The sequence below is a fragment of the Mauremys mutica genome, chromosome 20 (assembly GCF_020497125.1).
Source record: "Mauremys mutica isolate MM-2020 ecotype Southern chromosome 20, ASM2049712v1, whole genome shotgun sequence".
In the NCBI taxonomy this organism is placed as follows: domain Eukaryota; kingdom Metazoa; phylum Chordata; order Testudines; family Geoemydidae; genus Mauremys; species Mauremys mutica.
In genome coordinates, this window is record NC_059091.1 from 12,941,343 (window position 1) to 12,960,901 (window position 19,559).

General features: G+C 47.1%; 1 protein-coding gene across 1 annotated transcript; it reads right to left on the bottom strand.

The window, feature by feature from the left end:
* Positions 1–334: 334 nt before the first annotated feature.
* On the bottom strand, positions 335–18,911 carry LOC123354023 (vesicle-associated membrane protein 3-like). The gene is made up of 4 exons (XM_044995634.1): positions 18,861–18,911; positions 5,238–5,378; positions 4,620–4,674; positions 335–1,959 (listed from the first exon to the last, which is right to left on the bottom strand). The coding sequence occupies exons 1-4, from the start codon at positions 18,888–18,890 to the stop codon at positions 1,940–1,942; spliced, it is 246 nt and encodes an 81-aa protein (XP_044851569.1). The 5' UTR covers positions 18,891–18,911; the 3' UTR covers positions 335–1,939.
* Positions 18,912–19,559: the final 648 nt, after the last annotated feature.

Sequence of the window (19,559 nt, forward strand, 5' to 3'; positions counted from 1 at the left end):
GCACAGAGCTGGGACAGCACACAGAGGGAACACACGCACGCAGCCACCCCCAACCCCCTGAGGGGCTAAATCTAGAGACGGAACCACCTACTGGCTGGGGCTCGAGCCGCCGCCTCAGCACCCAGCTCCCCCTGCCCTCCCCCCACCCATCACCCAGGGTGGGGATCTGGGGCTACAGCTTGGCCCAGCACGGCAACCATCCATGGGCCACTCTGCCCTCAATGCCCGCCCAGGAGGTGCAGCCGCCTCCCCAGCAGCGCAAGGCAGCAGAGACCTTTCTTCCTAACAGCCCCCCCCTACACACACACACGCTGAGGAACACATGGTAGTTTCAACAGCTGCTTTATTAAAAGTTACAAAGGCCAACACAGTGCAGGGACACACGCCTCCCTGGTGACATACACTTAGAAACCTCTGACAGTGTAGGAACTAGTACAGAGAGTTGATATTTCTTTAAAAGCTGCAGCATAAACATAATAATAAAAAGTTTCTTAATTGTGAGTAAATAAGATTACATTTTTGTACTGTTAGCTTTGTTACTGGTCCATGGTGCATTTATACAGTCGAGTTATTTTTCTAAGAGACTTTGTACATTCAAAGAAGTCACTGCAGTGATGAAGATAGAACAGAAATTACTTCAGCAGGCAAAGAAATCCTTGCCTTTCTCTCCCTCTTCATCCTCAAAGACACAGGCAAGGCCTCAGATAGTTAATTATAAGCCAACAGAGCAAAGTAAGGGAGGAAAAAAGAGACAAGAGAAAGGAAAAACTATACAGAGGAAGTAGAAACAAGGACTGGAAAGAAATTAGAAACAGACAGACTAGAGGGTACACATAGTGGTGACTCTGGGTGAAGCACCAAGTTATTTCTTTCCCTCCTCATGGAGAACAGTCAGCCATACCGAAAAAGTTTGTCGAGAAGAGGGAAGAGGCAACGGCGTTTGTTACCAACCTTTCCTGAAGTCCTAAGGGAACATTCACTCAGAGGACTAGTTTAGAGGGAAGACAATTTGTGAAGTAATGCAAACAGATTACATATAAATATATATACATTTTTAAACTACATTTGGCACTGATTCTACACTGGAAACATCTTGCTGGCTTGCAGAGAAAAGTTTTCACTGAACTACTTTTTGGCAAAAGACAAAACCCCCAAACAAAACCAACTTTGGTAAGTGTCTACATTACAAACACTAAACATTTTTAAAGATACTCTTTCAGATTAAACTGACACCAAAAAGTGACAGACTGTCTTTTGAAGAAAATGTAAACACCTTATAGAGATGTGTTTAATCAGAAATACCACAAGGCAACACTAACGGTTCAGTGCTCCAATATTTAGAACTTCAATAATAGAATTTAACTGCATATTGATAAAACAGCAGTGAATGACAAGTAGTGTTTACAAGGGTGGCAGGTTCTTCCACAACTAGTCAGAAGGCATTAATGGAGTAAGGCAAGGCAGGCAAAGTCTGTTCAAATGGCAGACGTATTCAGAGTTTCTTCCAAGAAGGCACAAATTTAAGATTTGGTTCCCATTCCTTTAGTAGTGTGTCAGAAGAGACATCTTTAAATTGGGGCATGAAGGAGACAGCGAAGAGGACAGATACCCAAACATACTCTTCAAATTGATCTAGAATGCTGTCGTCACTGGCAACAATACATTGCTTCTAGATTCTGAAATGCAAACATGAAATCCTCTTCACCAGCTCATACTCAAGATTACCAAGGCACTGTGCAAGGTGTGGCCTGTGCTTATTAGTATTTTAAAATTAGGAGTGTAACTTTTAAATAAAGGCACATTTCCTATAAATGAGAGAAAGTTATCACATGACGAATCGAAATAATTTTGCTTTATATATCAGTAGGTGAGAGCTTGAGAATACAGCAGGTTTGAAGGAGAGAGATGGCTTCCACTGGTTTGCATTTCTTCTTGTAACTCATGAGGATACACTCCAGACTATAACAGAAAAATAAGGATTGGAAAAGCGACAGTCCTCTTGCCCCACATCAAAGAGGCATAAAACAATTCTGCAACTTAAAGACTTGAGCAACGGAACACTCAAAATATTCAACAAAAGGAAATTCTAAATAATTTCCTGTGTTTGTTTTACCATAGTTTCATTCATGCACACAGGGCCGGCTCCAGACCCCAGCGTGCCAAGCGCGCGCATGGGGTGGCATTTTGCCGGCAGGGCGGCAGGCGGGTCCGGCGGACCTTCCGCCGTCATGCCTGCAGGAGGTCCAATGGAGCCGCGGGACAGCGGACCTCCCGCAGGCATGACTGCAGAGGGTGCGCTGGTCCCGCGGCTCGGGTAGACCTCCCGCAGGCATGACTGCGGAAGGTTCGCTGGTCCCGCGGCTCGGGTGGACCTCCCGCAGGCATGCCTGCGGATGCTCCACCGGAGCCGTGGGACCAGCGAACCCTCCGCAGCTGCGGGAGGTCCACTGGAGCTGTGGGACCAGCGTACCCTCCGCAGTCATGCCTACGGGAGGTTTACCCGAGCCGCGGGACCAGCACCTCCCGCAGGCATGACTGCTTGGGGCGGCCAAATTCCTAGAGCCGCCCCTGCATGCACAGGCTTGGCTTTTAGAATTCATGTCCTGGGTATTTCTCACCTATGGTCACAATTCTGTTTGTAGCATCACAATTAGTTGCTGTAGATTGTGTTACAAACAGGCCCAAAGATGAGAAATGAATATGCTGTCAGAGTTGGAGAGTAAATTAATCCTGCTGGAAAGCTTGTTAACAGCTACATCACAAATTCAAACAGCTAAACACCAAGCAGTGTAACTAGTCATAAGCTCCCTGGCTCTGCTATGACCAGAATATGAATCCACAGTCTTCCTTGCACCCAAGGCCGGCTCCAGGCACCAGCTAAGGAAGCAGGTGCTTGGGACGGCTAATACAAAGGGGCGGCACTCCATCCACTATTGGGGCCGCAAGTCTAGGTCTTTGGCAGGAATTTGGCGGCGGGTCCCTCAGTCCCTCTCTTCTTCTTAGAGCTGCCACCGAAGTGCCGCCAAAGAGGAAGAGAGGGAGTGAAGGACCCGTTCCCAAAGTGCTGCCGAAGAATGGAGCGGCACTACTGAGCTGCCACCGTAGTGCCGCCGATTGGCTTTTTTTTTTCCCCCACCACTTGGGTCAGCAGAAACCTGGAGCCGGCCCTGCTTGCACTCACCATAAACATCTCCACTTGCATTTGTATTTACAGGTTTGTTACCAGTTATAATGATGGGCTTGTGGCTGTTGTATACATACGGGTACATCCGCCAACATTCAGAATTTGGGACAAGTGAAATCTGGATATCAAACAAGGGAGCATAAATGTCTTTTCTCTTACAGCTTCTACTGCAATATACTTCTGTTTAAACAGCTTGTTCACCGGTGATGAATCCTTGAGAACTGCCTGTCCTCCTCCTCTCCCAGGCTTCTGCTCCAGCAGGAAAGCTAGTGCATGAAGTCAGTGGTGTTTCCTGCACTCAAGTGAGGCTTGTCAGATCAAGGCTCTTGCCTGAACTGAGTCTAAGGGCAGGGTTTTAAGTGTAGACCTGCAGTGGCACCAGTGCAGCTGGACTGCTGTAGCGCTTCAGTGAAGACAATACTACCCTGATGGGACAGCTTCTCCCATTGGCATAGTTTATCCACCTCCACGAGGGACAGTAGCTATGTCGAGGGGAAAAGCTCTCCTGGCCACGTAGCGCTGTCTACAACAGGGGTTAAGTAGGTGTAACTGCGTCGCTCACAGGTGTGGATTTTTCACACATAGTTCTATCAATGGCATGCAGGGGTAAGTTTAAAGTGTAGACCTGGCCTAACTACCTTGCTATCTTGGCACTATTGAGGATTGGAGAAGGAGTCTCATATGAAGCTCCCCTACTTTTTTTGTTCTTTGTTTTGCCTGGCTTCTGGGCTGGAAGACAGCAAGGGGACTCTGATTGGCTGGAGTACCCATATGGGGATTAAGAAAAGGATGTGACCCGATAGAAGAGGGCCAGACTGCTTTGCAAGAACAAAAAGTGACATAAGGGTGTTGAACCTGGAGTCTAAAGGATTAATAAATGTAGAAATACCATGAAAGATGAATTTGAGAAAGGTGTATGTCCACAGCTTCTGTTATCTAAGTTCTCAAAACATTTCATGTTACTCTTTGGAAACCCCTGTGAGGTATGCGTCATTATCCCCATTTTAAAGATTGGAAAAACTGAGGCAAAGAAGTGGTCACGTGACCTGGTCACGCTCAGAGTCACTAGCAGAGCTGGGACAGGGACTCAGGGGTCCCAGTCTCCTGCATGATCCCATTTCTGCTCAATGCAAAAAAGCCTGAGATTCAACAGTTAAGGTTCCCACAGAAGCCATAACTTCACCACATCACACAGATTATGTTCAAACATCAATTAAGCAGTGTAAGTACTACTTTGAACTACTGCATATGTCAAGCATGCAATATGGCTAAGTTAGCGTTACTGTGTGAACCTTAACTTTTGAATATTATGACCTACGTACTAGCAGTCACAACCAGAGTGTGTTACATTAACAACTTTTTGCATTTAATTTACAGATTATGCCTCATGTACTCTAGTCCTACTGACAAAATAGTACTTTAGCTAAATACATACCAGTGATGGTGATGATGATGATGATGCGAACAAATGCTATCAACACTGCCCATATCTGTTAAAAAAAAGCACATAATTTAGTACAAACAGCTCACTTAGATATTTTTAAAGGAGGGCAAAAGCTTCTTCTCTAGACTCAACTACTGCTCCCCTGCCTTACAAATTAATGTTTTCCACTCTGTCTTGGCTTCTCAGCAAAGAAAGAGTAGGCTTCCAGGCCTTCCTGTAATTAGCACACGTGACTGTCAGAGACTAAAGGTTCTCCGTGCTGTTGTGTGTTTTGTCATCATTCAATCCATATCACTGAATTTCTTCCTTCTAGATCTCCAACACCTTAAACTAGTACATTCGTTTCTCCTTAGCCACATTTGTGTCTTGGAGAATGTTTTGTGTAAAGGAACTTGGCCAGGACACCCAACTTTTGGAAAGTTCATCTACTTCACTTATCCAGATGCTCATTAAGGACCAGATGTTGTAATCTTAAATACTATTCACCATGAGTAAACGCTGCAGAAATTGGCCAAAGTTATTTGGATTTCTTCCCCTTTATGGAGTATTCAACAACTTATAGTTCTTAGTCACATTAATTTGCATTGGAAATACTCAAGTCATGGTTACCTTACAGTTCTTCCACCAATACTTTTTTTTCAGCTTGGTAGCATTGGTCTCAAATTCCGCCCGCAGTGCATCATCCAACTCTGACAGCATTGGATCTCGTTCCAAAACCTTGTCCACATTCACCCTCATGATGTCAATCACCTACAGTGATTAAATAGTCACAGTCAGTAATTCATTCATTAGATATTCATCTCCTCAAACACTTTAAGCATGCAGCAGATCCTGACAGACACCTTTTATAACATTGCATCCGATCCGAAGAAGTGGGTATTCACCCACGAAAGCTCATGCTGCAAAACGTCTGTTAGTCTATAAGGTGCCACAGGACTCTTTGCTGCTTCTACAGAACCAGACTAACACGGCTACCCCTCTGATACTTTTATAACATTAACATCATTCAAGCGTTTGTTTTTAAATAAAGTAGAAGATATTGCCTTTTTGATTAAGAGTAGACAATATTGAATTTAGGTTTTTATATTAGTTAAAAGATTTGTGGAACTAAGAAATCCAATTGGAAGCCTATAAACCTTGTAACTAGTACAGGACTCATTTGACCAAGAAAAATTTTGCATATTTCTGAGCAGGATCTGTACTAGTGCAAATATTAAATGCTACAGTAATCAGCTTGCATTAGCATGCATATTCCAGTTAAACAGGTATGCACCAGTACAGATGTTGCATGTCCTAGGTGGAAGTTGGCAGCAAAGCATGTCTCGTATTTTTTCCAGCAAAAGTGTGCTCTGTTAGTGTAGAACTTGCATGTTGAAGTGCTAAACACGGAGACAGCATGCATCAGTAAGAGTCACAGCTTACCAGTTAAAAGAACAGGAGTACTTGTGGCACCTTAAAGACTAACAAATTTATTTTAGCATGAGCTTTCATGAGCTGCAGCTCACTTCTTCGGATGCATAGAATGGAACACACAGACAGGGGATATTTATACATACAGAGAACATGAAAAGGTGGAAGTATGCATACCAACAGGCAGAGTCTAATCAATTGAGATGAGCTATCATCAGCAGGAGGAAAAAAAACTTTTTGAAGTGATAATTAAGATGGCCCATAGAAGGTGTGAGGAGAACTTAACATAGGGAAATAGATTCAATTGGTGTAGGTTTCAGAGTAGCAGCCGTGTTAGTCTGTATCCGCAAAAAAAACAGGAGTACTTGTGGCACCTTAAAGACTAACAAATTTATTGTAGCATGAGCTTTCGTGAGCTAAAGCTCACTTCTTCGGATGCATAGAATGGAACACACAGACAGGAGATATTTATACATACAGAGAACATGAAAAGGTGGAAGTATGCATACCAACAGGCAGAGTCTAATCAATTGAGATGAGCTATCGTTAGCAGGAGGAAAAAAAACTTTTTGAAGTGATAATTAAGATGGCCCATAGAAGGTGTGAGGAGAACTTAACATAGGGAAATAGATTCAATTGGTGTAATGACCCAACCATTCCCAGTCTTTATTTAGACCACAGTTAATGGTATCTAGTTTGCATATTAATTCAAGTTCAGCAGTCTCTCTTTGGAGTCTGTTTTTGAAGTTTTTTTGTTGCAAAATTGCCACCTTCAAGTCTGTCACTGAGTGGTTAGGAAGGTTGAAGTGTTCTCCCACTGGTTTTTGAATGTTATGATTCCTGATGTCAGATTTGTGTCCATTTATTCTTTTGCGTAGAGACTGTCCGGTTTGGCCAATGTACATGGCAGAGGGGCATTGCTGGCACATGATGGCATATATCACGTTGGTAGATGTGCAGGTGTACGAGCCCCTGATGGTGTGTCTGATGTGATTAGGTCCTGTGATGGTGTCACTTGAATGGATATGTGGACAGAGCTGGCATCGGGCTTTATTGCAAGGATAGGTTCCTGGGTTAGTGTTTATGTTGTATGGTGTGCGGTTGCTGGTGAGTATTTGCTTCAGGTTGGGAGGCTGTCTATAAGCAAGGACTGGCCTGTCTCCCAAGATCTGTGAGAGTGAGGGATCATCTTTAAGGATAGGTTGTAAATCTTTGATGATGCGCTGGAGAGGTTTTAGTTGGGGGCTGTAGGTGATGGCTAGTGGTGTTCTGTTATTTTCTTTTTTAGGCCTGTCCTGTAGTAGGTGGCTTCTGGGTACTCTTCTCGCTCTGTCAATCTGTTTTTTCACTTCAGCAGGTGGGTATTGTAGGTTTAAGAATGCTTGATAGAGATCTTGTAGGTGTTTATCTCTGTCCGAGGGATTGGAGCAAATACGGTTGTATCTTAGAGCTTGGCTGTAGACAATGGATCGTGTGGTGTGTCCGGGATGGAAGCTGGAGGCATGTAAGTAAGTATAGCGGTCAGTAGGTTTCCGGTATAGGGTGGTATTTATGTGACCATCGTTTATTAGCACAGTAGTGTCTAGGAAATGGACCGCTTGTGTGGATTGGTCTAGGCTGAGGTTGATGGTGGGATGGAAATTGTTAAAATCTCGGTGAAATTCCTCGAGGGCTTCTTTTCCATGAGTCCAGATGATGAAGATGTCATCAATGTAGCGCAAGTAGAGTAGGGGTGTTAGGGAACGAGAGTTAAGGAAGCGTTGTTCTAAGTCAGCCATAAAGATGTTGGCATACTGAGGGGCCATGCGGGTACCCATAGCAGTGCCACTGACTTGAAGATATATATTGTCCCCAAATGTGAAATAGTTGTGGGTGAGGACAAAGTCACAAAGTTCAGCCACCAGGTTAGCCGTGATATTATCGGGGATACTGTTCCTGATGGCTTGTAGTCCATCTTCGTGTGGAATGTTAGTGTAGAGGGCTTCCACATCCATAGTGGCCAGAATGGTGTTTTCTGGAAGATCATTGATGGATTGTAGTTTCCTCAGGAAGTCAGTGGTGTCTCGAAGATAGCTGGGAGTGCTGGTAGCATAGGGCCTGAGGAGAGAGTCCACATAGCCAGACAATCCTGCTGTTAAAGTACCAATGCTTGAGATGATGGGGCGTCCAGGATTTCCAGGTTTATGGATCTTGGGTAGCAAATAGAATACACCTGGTCGGGGTTCCAGGCATGTGTCTGTATAGATCTGTTCCTGTGCTTTCTCAGGGAGTTTTTTGAGCAGATGGTGTAGTTTCTTTTGGTAATCATCAGTGGGATCAGAGGGTAATGGCTTGTAGAATGTGGAGTTAGAGAGTTGTCTGGCTTCAAAAAACAGTGACAGACTTGAAGGTGGCAATTTTGCAACAAAAAAACTTCAAAAACAGACTCCAAAGAGAGACTGCTGAACTTGAATTAATATGCAAACTAGATACCATTAACTGTGGTCTAAATAAAGACTGGGAATGGTTGGGTCATTACACCAATTGAATCTATTTCCCTATGTTAAGTTCTCCTCACACCTTCTATGGGCCATCTTAATTATCACTTCAAAAAGTTTTTTTTCCTCCTGCTAACGATAGCTCATCTCAATTGATTAGACTCTGCCTGTTGGTATGCATACTTCCACCTTTTCATGTTCTCTGTATGTATAAATATCTCCTGTCTGTGTGTTCCATTCTATGCATCCGAAGAAGTGAGCTTTAGCTCACGAAAGCTCATGCTACAATAAATTTGTTAGTCTTTAAGGTGCCACAAGTACTCCTGGTTTTTTTTCAATTGGTGTAATGACCCAACCATTCCCAGTCTTTGTTTAGGCCACAGTTAATAGTATCTAGTTTGCATATTAATTCAAGTTCAGTAGTTTCTCTTTGGAGTCTGTTTTTGAAGTTTTTTTGTTGCAAAATTGCCACCTTCAAGTCTGTCACTGAGTGGTTAGAGAGGTTGAAGTGTTCTCCCACTGGTTTTTGAATGTTATGATTCCTGATGTCAGATTTGTGTCCATTTATTCTTTTGCGTAGAGACTGTCCGGTTTGGCCAATGTACATGGCAGAGGGGCATTGCTGGCACATGATGGCATATATCACGTTGGTAGATGTGCAGGAGACCTATAGTGATAACAGGTGAATTTTATATTACAGTAAGAGGTGCAACTGTAAAATGCACAAGTTGCACTACTGTCCGGCATCATCTAGGGAGAAGTAAATGTTCACTTTCCTGCTGCACGGAAAGAGAGCTTAAGTTTTAACAAATTAAGAATATTCTCAGTTTGTGTTTATTGTGTGTAAGTACAATATCGTAAATTCCCTCTACTGGTTTTGAATACATATATCCCATGTGGAAGAAACAAAACTCCACTCTCAGGCTGGAGGCAACAAATCAGAGACAGCTTTATTCAGGCAATTGCAGGGGAAGAATACAGCTGGCAGAGAGCATCTCTGCCTCAGTTTCTCCAAAGTACAAGCAAACTCTCACAAGCATTTATACTTTGTGATGTGCATTAATTAAAAACATTTAAATTTTATTTAGATTATTTGCTATCTATTCCAGTATTTTCTCACTTGCTCTTCTCAAAACATTGTTATCTCAAGCCTAGGTCACACTGACTATTCTGCTGTTTTCCACTTGCTTCTGACGTGAGCCCTGCTTCTACAGGTCTCACGATATTAGGCTAAGACTTAGCTCAATAGTTGTTCTGTCTCTGACACTTAAATGCCTGCACTTAAACACTCTCTTTCTTTCCCTGCTTCCACACAAGAACAACACAACCAGCAGCTAATTCGCAGAACAACCACAGTGAGCTGCAAAGAGAGAATAGGGAGTAACCTCTATAGGACACAGAATGCAGAATTCCTCCCAGGCAACTGGAGTGAAATCCTGGTGTGACGTTATTGATATAATCTGGGACCATATAGAACATGGTTGCAACCAAAGTCCTCTTTGTTTGGCTGGTTTGGTTTGCCTTAGAGGTAGAAGAACCCCAGCCTTGGGCTGTAACTACCCTGTTTAAGCATTTGGTCCTGAATTGGCACTCTCAGTGGGGTCCCGCCAGAACCAGCACTGTCACAGTGGCGTAGTCATGCTTGGATCCACAGAATCATGTCAATTAAGCTTTGGGTCATAACCCCACGCTATATAAATCTGAATTTTGGTTTTGAGAGTTTGACTGGTTAAAGAGCTGCTGCAATGGCTGAGCAAAGAGCATATGGGGGACTTGACAAAAAAGCCCTGGAAAATTTGTGTTCAGAAAAGGGGATAAGCTTTAGAAAGAAATCAAAAAATCAAGAACTCAGAAATCTGTTAATGGCCAGTGATCAGGGGGCAAGAGCGCAGCCCTTACCTGAGGATACAGAAGATGCAGAAAGAATTAGAGGGCAAAAGACGACAAGTAAACTGCAACTTGAGCATGAACAGAATCTAGCAGATCTTCGATTGCTGGAGAAGCAAAAAATAGCTGAACTAGAGAAAGAAGCTGATAAAAGAAAGAAGGAGGCCAATGAGAGAGAGAAAGAAGCTGATAAAAGAAAGAAGGAGGCTGATGAGAGAAAGAAGGAGGCTGATAAGAGAGAGCTCGTAAGGGGCGTCTGGAGCTGCTGGCTGCTGAACAGGAGACTCACAAGATGGAACAGGAGATGGACAAACTTCAGCTCCAAGTAATGGAAGAAGAGAGAAAATCATCGCCCCCTTCCCCACCACCATGAGAAAAACTGGGAAAGGATGTGTCCCATTTACAGTGATACTGAGGATATAGAGGAGTTTTTGCCTACCTTTAAATGCCTCTGCAATCTGTACCAGATCCCAGAAGGTCAGCAAATGCCTGCCCTGCTGACCAGACTGACTGGAAAAACCAGGGAGGTATTTAATGAATTGGGGGAACAAGCCTTAGATTATGAGCGGTTTAAAGATTCTGTGTTAAGGTGGTTCAAGGTTACTCCTGAATCTTACAGAGTTAAATTTAGAGAGTTTAAAATGTCTAAGGATTGGACTTTTGTAGAATGTGCTCATAAGCTGATGGGTTTTGTTAAAAAGTGGGTTATGGGAGCAATGGCACATGGGAGTTTTGAAAAACTGCTGGATTTGATAACTTTGGAACAGTTCCTAGACATTGTGCCTGACCATGTTAGAGCAGCTGTGTGTGATAGGGACCCTGAGTCAGTCCTACGGGCGGCAGAGATTGCGGATGCCCCTACCCAAAACAGGGCTCGGGAAGGATGTAAACCCCTGGGGAAAAATAATCACCATTCTCCCCAGTTCAAGAGGAAGGAAGGATTTAAAAGTAAACCGGCCCTGACTCTTCTAAAGGAGCCCTAGGGGGCCTGGAGGGTAGGAACTCGCATCCCAGGACGGAACAGGTTACCTGCTATCACTGTGGCATGCTCGGCCACATGAGACCAGATTGCCCGACACTGAAGGGCAGCCCAAAGCCAGCAGTAAATGCCAACTCCATTACCCTGAGCACTCAGGCTGAACCAAGCCTCAACAGCACCACCTTAAGTTCAGGTGCAAGCAAAGCAGTGGCTAATGCCAACCCCATCGTCTCCAGTGGTATGGGAGGAGGTGATGAGCTCACCAGTTATGTCAGAACTAAGGCATGGCAAGGGAGTGAGAGGTTTATTATGGAGGCAAAGGTCAATGGTGTTGAATGCATGGGATGGCAAGACACTGGCTCGGATGTAACTAAAGTCAAGGGACATCTGGTGAAGCCAGAGGACATGTTCCCTGGGGAATATGTGACGATAGTGGCACTATCTGAGTACTCTGTGGACCTGCCGATGGCTAGAATCCACCTTGAGTGGGATGGCTTTAAACGGGATGTGAAGGCTGCTGTCCGGGATTTAATTCCGGCGGATGTTTTGGTAGGAAATAACATACTGGGGGTGCCTGGCCAAGTTAATGTGGTGACCAGGTCACAGAGGGAGTTTGGGTCTGTGGCAAATACCCTGACTGATGGCAGTGAGGGGAACGGCAAACAGACAGAGAGTGTCTCTCAAGATGAATCAGGTGAGGGTTTGTCTGAAATATCAGAGATGGTTCTGAATTCAAACAAAACCCAGAGTGAATTCATTGTGGCTCAGCAAAGTGATGTATCTCTAGAGAGAGTCAGGTCCCAGCCAGTGAAGAGAGAGGCAGGTTTTTTATGCAGGATGGGCTGTTGTATAGGGAGCCGCCTAGGGGAAGGAAGAATTCCTAAGCAGCAGTTCGCAAACATCTTGTGGTACCTGAGAGTTACCACAATGATTTGTTGAAGTTGGCTCATGATGGTCCATTTGCAGGACATCTGGGTCTAGGCAAAACATGTGACAGGCTAGAGCAAAATTTCTACTGGCCTCACCTTTTTGGGTCGGTGAGAGATTACTGCAGGAGCTGTGAACTGTGCCAGAAGCGTAAGGGGTTAAAGGGGGCCTAGCAAGGTGCCCCTCCAGCCTCTGCCCGTTATTGGGGAGGCGTTTGCCAGAGTGGCTGTGGATATTGTAGGGCCACTCCCCAAACCTTCCAAAAATGGGAAGAAATACATCCTGGTGTTGGTAGATTTTGCTACCAGATATCCTGAGGCTGTAGCCTTGGCTAATATTGAGGCAGAGACAGTGGCAGTGGCCTTGTTCTCTATTTTTAGCAGAGTGGGTTTTCCCAAGGAAATATTGTCTGACCGTGGGTCTAACTTTATGTCGGTGGTTTTCAAGCAGTTGTGGGAGTTATTTGGGGTGAAGCACCTGAAAGCTGCTCCCTACCACCCCCAGACTAACGGTCTAGTAGAACCGTTCAATGGCACACTGAAGTCTATGTTGAAAATGTATGTGGATAGACGCCAGAATGACTGGGAGGTTATGCTGCCATATCTATTCTATGCATACAGGAGCATGGGCGGCAGGTTTGTAGACATTTTGGTATTGCCCAGAACCCGCCCCCGCCCAAACTCTGCCCCCCCCCAAATCTCTGCCCCCCACCTACCCAAGGCTCTGGGAGGGATTTTGAGTGGGGGAGGAGGTCTCGGGTGCAGGAGGGGTGCAGGGTGCAGGCACTGGGAGGGAGTTTGGAGAAGGGAGGGGATGCAGGGGTGGGGCTGGGTTTGGGATGTGGGAGGGGGATCAGGGCTATGGCAGAGGGGAGGGGTCTGGGGTGAGGGCTGTGGGGTGGGGCTGGGGATGAGGGGTTCATGATGCAGGAGGGGGCTCAGGGCTGGGGCAGAAGGTTCGGGTGTGGGGGGGTGAGGGCTCTGGCTGGGACTGGGGATGAGGGGCTTGGGGTGCTGGAGAGGCTCAGGGCTAAGGTAGAGGGTTGGGGTGTCGGGGGGATGAGGGCTCTGGCTGGGGCTGGAGATGAGGGGCTTGGGGTGCTGGAGGGGCTCAGGGCTAGGGTTGAGGATGTGGTGGGGGGATGAAAGCTCTGGCTGGGGGTATGGGCTCTGGGGTGGGGCAGGGCTGGGGATGAGTTTGGGGTGCAGGCAGGCTGCTCCAGGACAGGGGCCAGAGAGGAGGACTCCCCCCAGCCCTTTCCCTGCCGGCAGCAGCGAGCTCTGGGGAACGAGCCCCCCTTTCCCACCCCCCCAGCAGTACACTCACCCCCAGCACTGTCACTGGTGGGTGCCAGGGGGTGCTCCGTGCTGCCCCTCCCCTGCTGTTTTCCCTGACTGTAGCCACACTGGGGGCGGGGGATGGGGCTGCCTCCTTGCCCAGCATGGGGCAGGAGTGTTGACTGTGGGTGGAGGGAGCCTGTGCTGATAGAGGTCCCACCGGAAAAGGGAAGGGTCTGAGGTAGAAGGGCAGGCTCAGAGTCTGCCCTGGCAGTCGATTTGGAGGGCACTAGGACCCTGCAGCAGGGCAGCATGGAGCTGCACAGAAGAAGCAGGGATACCCTGCTCCTGGGTCAGCAAGGGGGTGGGGGCAGCGGAGGACACTCAGGAGGTGCGGGGGCGGGGCAGTAGGTGGGGCTGGGGGGAGACCCGGCCCCAAACATTGGTGGAGCTGGGCCCCTGGGCTCTGAATATTGCTGGTGCCTGGGCACAATGTGGGTATATATCTTGCCGCCCACGCATACAGCCATCGCAGTTATTACATTGCTTGTGCGTGTACACACTGCACTCCTTGAGTCAGCGGTGCGTGGCCTCACCAGGAGTGCGTGTATCAAGGCAGAGTGCACCATGAGCAGCTATCCCACTGTGCCACTCACTGTCATTCCAGCCCAGAGTGATTAGAGATGTTTTTGAAGTGCCTCATGGGGCTGAAATGAGTCACACTCTGCAAATTCTGCAGGCTCAGGTGCCCCGTGCTCACAATACTCACGAGAGTAGTGCAGAGCTGTGCATGCTCCATGCTTCTGTCAGAGATGGTAGACAGTGAGAAGGGACGCACAGGTTTTTGGGGATTTTGAAAAGAGGTGTGAAATATTATGGGATGCAGAACACTGCATTATGGGAAGTTGAACACATGCTCCTGGTCACCCCTGCGCATCCTCACCAGGAGCGCTTGTGTCAATTCAGAGTGCAGTGCATGTCTGGAGTGGCTCACGACCATGAGTGCCTAACTCAGAGCAGACTGCCAATATCAGGGCAGACACCCCAAGCTGGTGGTGTGTTCTACAATCAGATTTCACCAAGCCAGTAACTGTGAACGCCTGGATCTCTATATGAGCCTTACCATGGAGTCACACGCAGTCCCTTTAGACTCTCCAGTCTATCCTGCCACCCAGACAAACTGGACTTAGTGATAAATGGTCACTTACACCCAGGGGAGGCTCTAGGTATTTTGCCGCCCCAAGCATGGCAGGCAGGCAGGCTGCCTTCTGCGGCTTGCCTGCGGGAGGTCCCCGGTCCTGCGGATTCAGCCGTGGGCCCAACAGACCCTCCTTAGGCATGCTGCCGAAGGCAACCTGCCTGCTGTCCTTGCGGCAACTGGCAGAGCGACCCCCATTGCTTGCTGCCCCAGGCACGCGCTTGGCATGCTGGTGCCTGGAGCCCCCCCTGCTTACACCAAAAATGACACCACATTCAGGTTGCTTCCAGACCCAAGAGACCAGTCACCTACCCCAGATCACTTGACACCCTCGATCCTGCATCAAAGTGATGCCTGTAGCCAATCCTGTAAGAAACTAGCTAAAGGTTTATTAATTAGGGAAAAGGACTAAGAGCGTCATTTACAGGTCAAAGCAAGCGAACTTGTACAACCAATGAGTTACCATCTAACTCCTGAGAGTGACAGAATTGTCCTGATCTGTCTATTCAAGGCATCTTTCAGGGCACCCCAGGAGGCAGCCCCTGGGGATCTCTGGCTTCAGTTTCAAGTCTCTGGCCCTTCAGAGTTCAAACAGCCACAAAGGTGCCGTTTCTTCTTGTCGGGGATTTTTATTCCCTTCCCCCACAGTTCAAGGTGATGGGACGAGTCCATGTGCACATCCCTTCTTTGGGGGGCGGAGGGGGAGAGCAATCAAAAAAGTCTTTTGTCTTCTGATGTTCCACAAGGGTTTGTCTGGTGTCCAGGGGCCTTCTTGTGTTGGCCAGAAGATGACAGCTCCTGCGGCAAACTTGCATTCCAACCTGGTGATGTTTCTCTCCTCACCGTGGGGGCTTCCAGTTTCAGAGCAAACACTCAAACTTACCTTATGAATTGAAGCAGCCCAGGGAGCAGACCTGTGCTGGGAGCAGGGCCACAGAAGCAGCCCAGGGAGCAGACCTGTGCTGGGAGCAGAGCTGCAGCAACCAGAGCCAGAGGGGCCAGAAGAGCAGCCCAGGGAGCTGGAGGCAGAGCAGCATCAGTGCTGGGGCTGAAGCTGGAGCAGTGAGCACTGTGGGGAGCGAGGGGGGACCCTGGGCAGCGGGCGCAGCACAGGGAGATGCCCCCAGCCAAGAGGCCTTGCAGGCCAGACTTGGAGGGGGATCATAACCCTGATGGGGGGACTGACCCTGGGAAGAAGGATCCTGCCACCTAGAGCCAGAGGGCGTGTGGCCACCCCCAGAGCAAGCGTCCGATCCACAGCATCCTTGCAGCACAGCCAGGGATTGGGCAGGAGACTGGGAGCGTGAGGCACAGACTGTCAACTGCCCTCACATTCCCTAAATATGTAGCATTCTATTAGTTATATGCTGGTACCTGGTCAATGGGGGCTTTTTTGCTTGCTTTATTATCCTCTTGTCCGTTTGTTGTGCTGTTAATATGTGTCAATTAATTACAGTTAAGGACCATCTTGTTCTATGTCTGTACAGGTCCTAGAGCAATGGGATCCTGGTCTGTGACTGGGACTATGAGGCAGTGCTGCAATACAAATAATCACATGCTGATCTACAGAAATACTTTTGTACCATGGCCATCCCCACTGGCTTAAGAGATTAGTCACTGAAAATGGAAGTATGTGAACTTGACATCTGTAGTTAAACTCAGTCCCCTTGTCTCCTGCACTGAGTGTTCTTTCTGCTCAATACACACTCAACGGTAGCATATCCACATAATAGGGTTATGAAGATGGGTCTATGGGAGGGTTTGACTTCCTCTACCACGGGCTGCTATTGCAGGAAGGAGGTTTGCTGGGAAGAGTTGGGGTCCGTCTGACCAAGAAGGAGAAGAACATCTTCATGCGTTGACTCACCAACCTTATGAGAAGAGCTTAAAATTAAGTTCAGAGGGGGCAGGTGAAAAAAGCCACCAGGTAAAAACAAGTGACCTTAATAGAGGACTAGATGTTTGGGGAGAAGTAGATGTGGAAAATTGCAGTAGAATTATAGGAGAAACAAGAGGGAAATCCATGGGGGCATCTGCTTAAAATCTTAGATGTTTATAGGTTGGATATTAGGAAAATCTTTTTCACTCAGAGAGTGGTGAAGCATTGGAATGGGTTACCTAGGGAGGTGGTGGAATCTCCTTCCTTAGAGGTTTTTAAGGTCAGGCTTGACAAAGCCCTTGCTGGGATGATTTAGTTGGGTTTGGTCCTGCTTTGAGCAGGGGGTTGGACTAGATGACCTCCTGAGGTCCCTTCCAACCCTGATATTCTGTGATTCTAGGAGGAGTAATACTAATGGGGAATAAACAGTAAGAACTGGGAGTTTTAATACATAAGTGATAACTGAGCTTAACTGGCATCACAGATACTTGCTGAGCTAAATCTCATGACTGGAATATTGGTATAGAGGGCTATAGCTTGTTCAGGAAGGACAGGCAGGAAAAAAAGAGAGAAAGTATTGCATTGTACACTTGTTCTGAGGTCCAGAAGGAGGTGAGAAGCAGACCAGCTGAAAGTCTCCGAGTAAAGATAAAATGCAAAGAGAAGATAGGAAGAATAGCAAGAGGCCCATATGACTCCATCAGAAGTTTTTTAATGACCTGAAAATGAAAAAAAAATCCTACAAAATGTGGAATTACTAAGGAGGATTACAAAAGAATAGCATATACGTGCAAGGACAAAATCAGAAAGGGTAAGGCACAAAATAAGTTATACATAGCAAGGGACAAAGGTAATTGGAATTCTTTTTCCATATGGTTTACTGCAAAGAGTGTCATCAATAAAAATTAATTTAGTTGATGTGTTTTGTAGAACTGATAAATTAAAGTTTTTAATTGTTCACTTTATTAATGTAACTTCTGTTCACCATTCATTACACTTGCCTACATTGTAACTTCTGTTCACTGTTTGCCATATTGTAATTCAAACTGTATTTTAAAACGGTCACTCCATTTTGCAAAAGCTTCCTCCAACCTTCATTTTTGCAAACCCTGCTGTAATCTTATTAGTTTAGTTTAGATGTGTGACTGAGGTATGTATAGATGATGGAATCAACCTCCAGCCCCAGCCTGTCCTGATGAAATAAAGTTCAAACCTCACCGGCTGAAGAAGCAGACAAGAGCCCTAACAAAGTGAGAAGATAGGAAGAATAGTAAGAATGCATCCGATGAAGTGGGTATTCACCCACGAATGCCCATGCTCCAAAACGTCTGTTAGTCTATAAGGTGCCACAAGACTCTTTGCTGCTTTTACAGATCCAGACTAACATGGCTACTCCTCTGATAAAGTGAGAAGAGTCCACCCTAAAAAGAAAAGGTACAATAGAAGGAAGATCAAAGCCAGGTCCGAGGCTGAAAGTCACGACTGCAATTGACGGGTGATCAATCACCAAACCCAGAGGCAGCGTGACACAGCAAGACCTATAGACTCTGGATTCAAACTAAAGCCTACAAAAAGGATGGGTGAGATGGGAGACTTTGGAGGGTAACAGTCTGCTGCCAACATGGAAGGACATAGGTGCATGCCCAACAGAGATCCAGCTCATCCTTGTGCCCAGCTTTCCTGGCCAGTTAGCTGCCACAAGCTACGAACCCAAGCTGCAAAATCAAGCCATGAACTCAAGCTATGTCCAGGACTGGTAACTATGCAGCAGCTGCAGAATATCTGATGGATGCGTATGTGTCAGAGCCGGCTCTAGGTTTTTTGCTGCCCCATGCAAAAAAAAATTTGGCTACCTCCATCCCAGCCCTGGGCTCTCCCCCCACCCCACACCCCCTGCCACCCCAGCACTGGGCTTCCCCCTTTCCCCCCCCACCAGTGCCCTTCCCCCACCCCCCTGCCGCCCCAGTCCTGGGCTCCCCCCTTCCCCCCCCACCAGTGCCCCCCCACAGACACCTCCTGCCACCCCAGCCCTGGGATCTTCCCCCCCCACCAACACCCTCCTTCCGCCGCAGCCCTGGGTCACTGGAAACTTGCTCCCAGGGTGGGTCATTCAGCAGGAATTTTGGACGTGCACAGAACACAAACAGGATTGGGTCCCATATGATTACAGAACTGCAGTAAAGTGGAACAATTTTCACCTTGTGTGATTGGAGGATATCTGGATGCATATTATAAGACTGTCCTCCATAAATGAGGAAAAGTTGAGGTGCCTTCATTATTCTTTTGTTCCACTCTTTGTTTCTATGGGGAATTTGCCAATGCAATATCACTGTCTTCCTTTTAAACAAACAAACAAACAAACAAAAGGCAATGGCTGTTGAAAATAGCAATTCCAGTCCTAATAACCACTGGGAAGCATTTCTTGCTCAATTTTATCCTACTTTTTCTACAGCAAGTTGCAGTGGATCAATATATTTGATTTGGGAGAAATGAAGTAGCAGCTGCCCAAACTGAGCTTGAGCACTCCTGAATTTTGAGGTGTTCAAATCTGGAAGGCAGCTGCTGGGGTGGGGGTGGAGGGGGGGGCTGTGGGCTCCATGGGCTCTGCGGGGGAGCACGGCAGCATGTATGCAGCAGTGTGTCTGGCGCTGCGCGGAACCAGACAAGCTGGTCTGAGTGGCACGGTAAGGGGGTTGGGGGGTTGGAGAAGGGGTGGAGGGTTCCGGGGGGGCAGTCAAGGGACAGGGAGCGGGGGGGTTGGATGGGGCGGAGGTTCAGGGGGGCAGTCAGGAGCAGGGAGAAGGGGGGTTAGATGGGTCAGGGGTTCGGGGGGGCCGTCAGGGGACAGGCAGCGGTTGGATAGGCATGGGAGTCCCAGGGGTTTGTCAGGGGACAGC

Bases quoted from the DNA above. Each gene is read 5' to 3' on its own strand.
- LOC123354023 (XM_044995634.1), bottom strand. From the start codon at position 18,890: ATGCATCCAGATATCCTCCAATCACACAAG. The intron at 5,379-18,860 runs GTGAAAATTGTT...TAATCACTGTAG, and splicing joins ATATCCTCCAATCACACAAG to GTGATTGACATCATGAGGGT. The intron at 4,675-5,237 runs GTAACCATGACT...TTTTTTTAACAG, and splicing joins ATTGGTGGAAGAACTGTAAG to ATATGGGCAGTGTTGATAGC.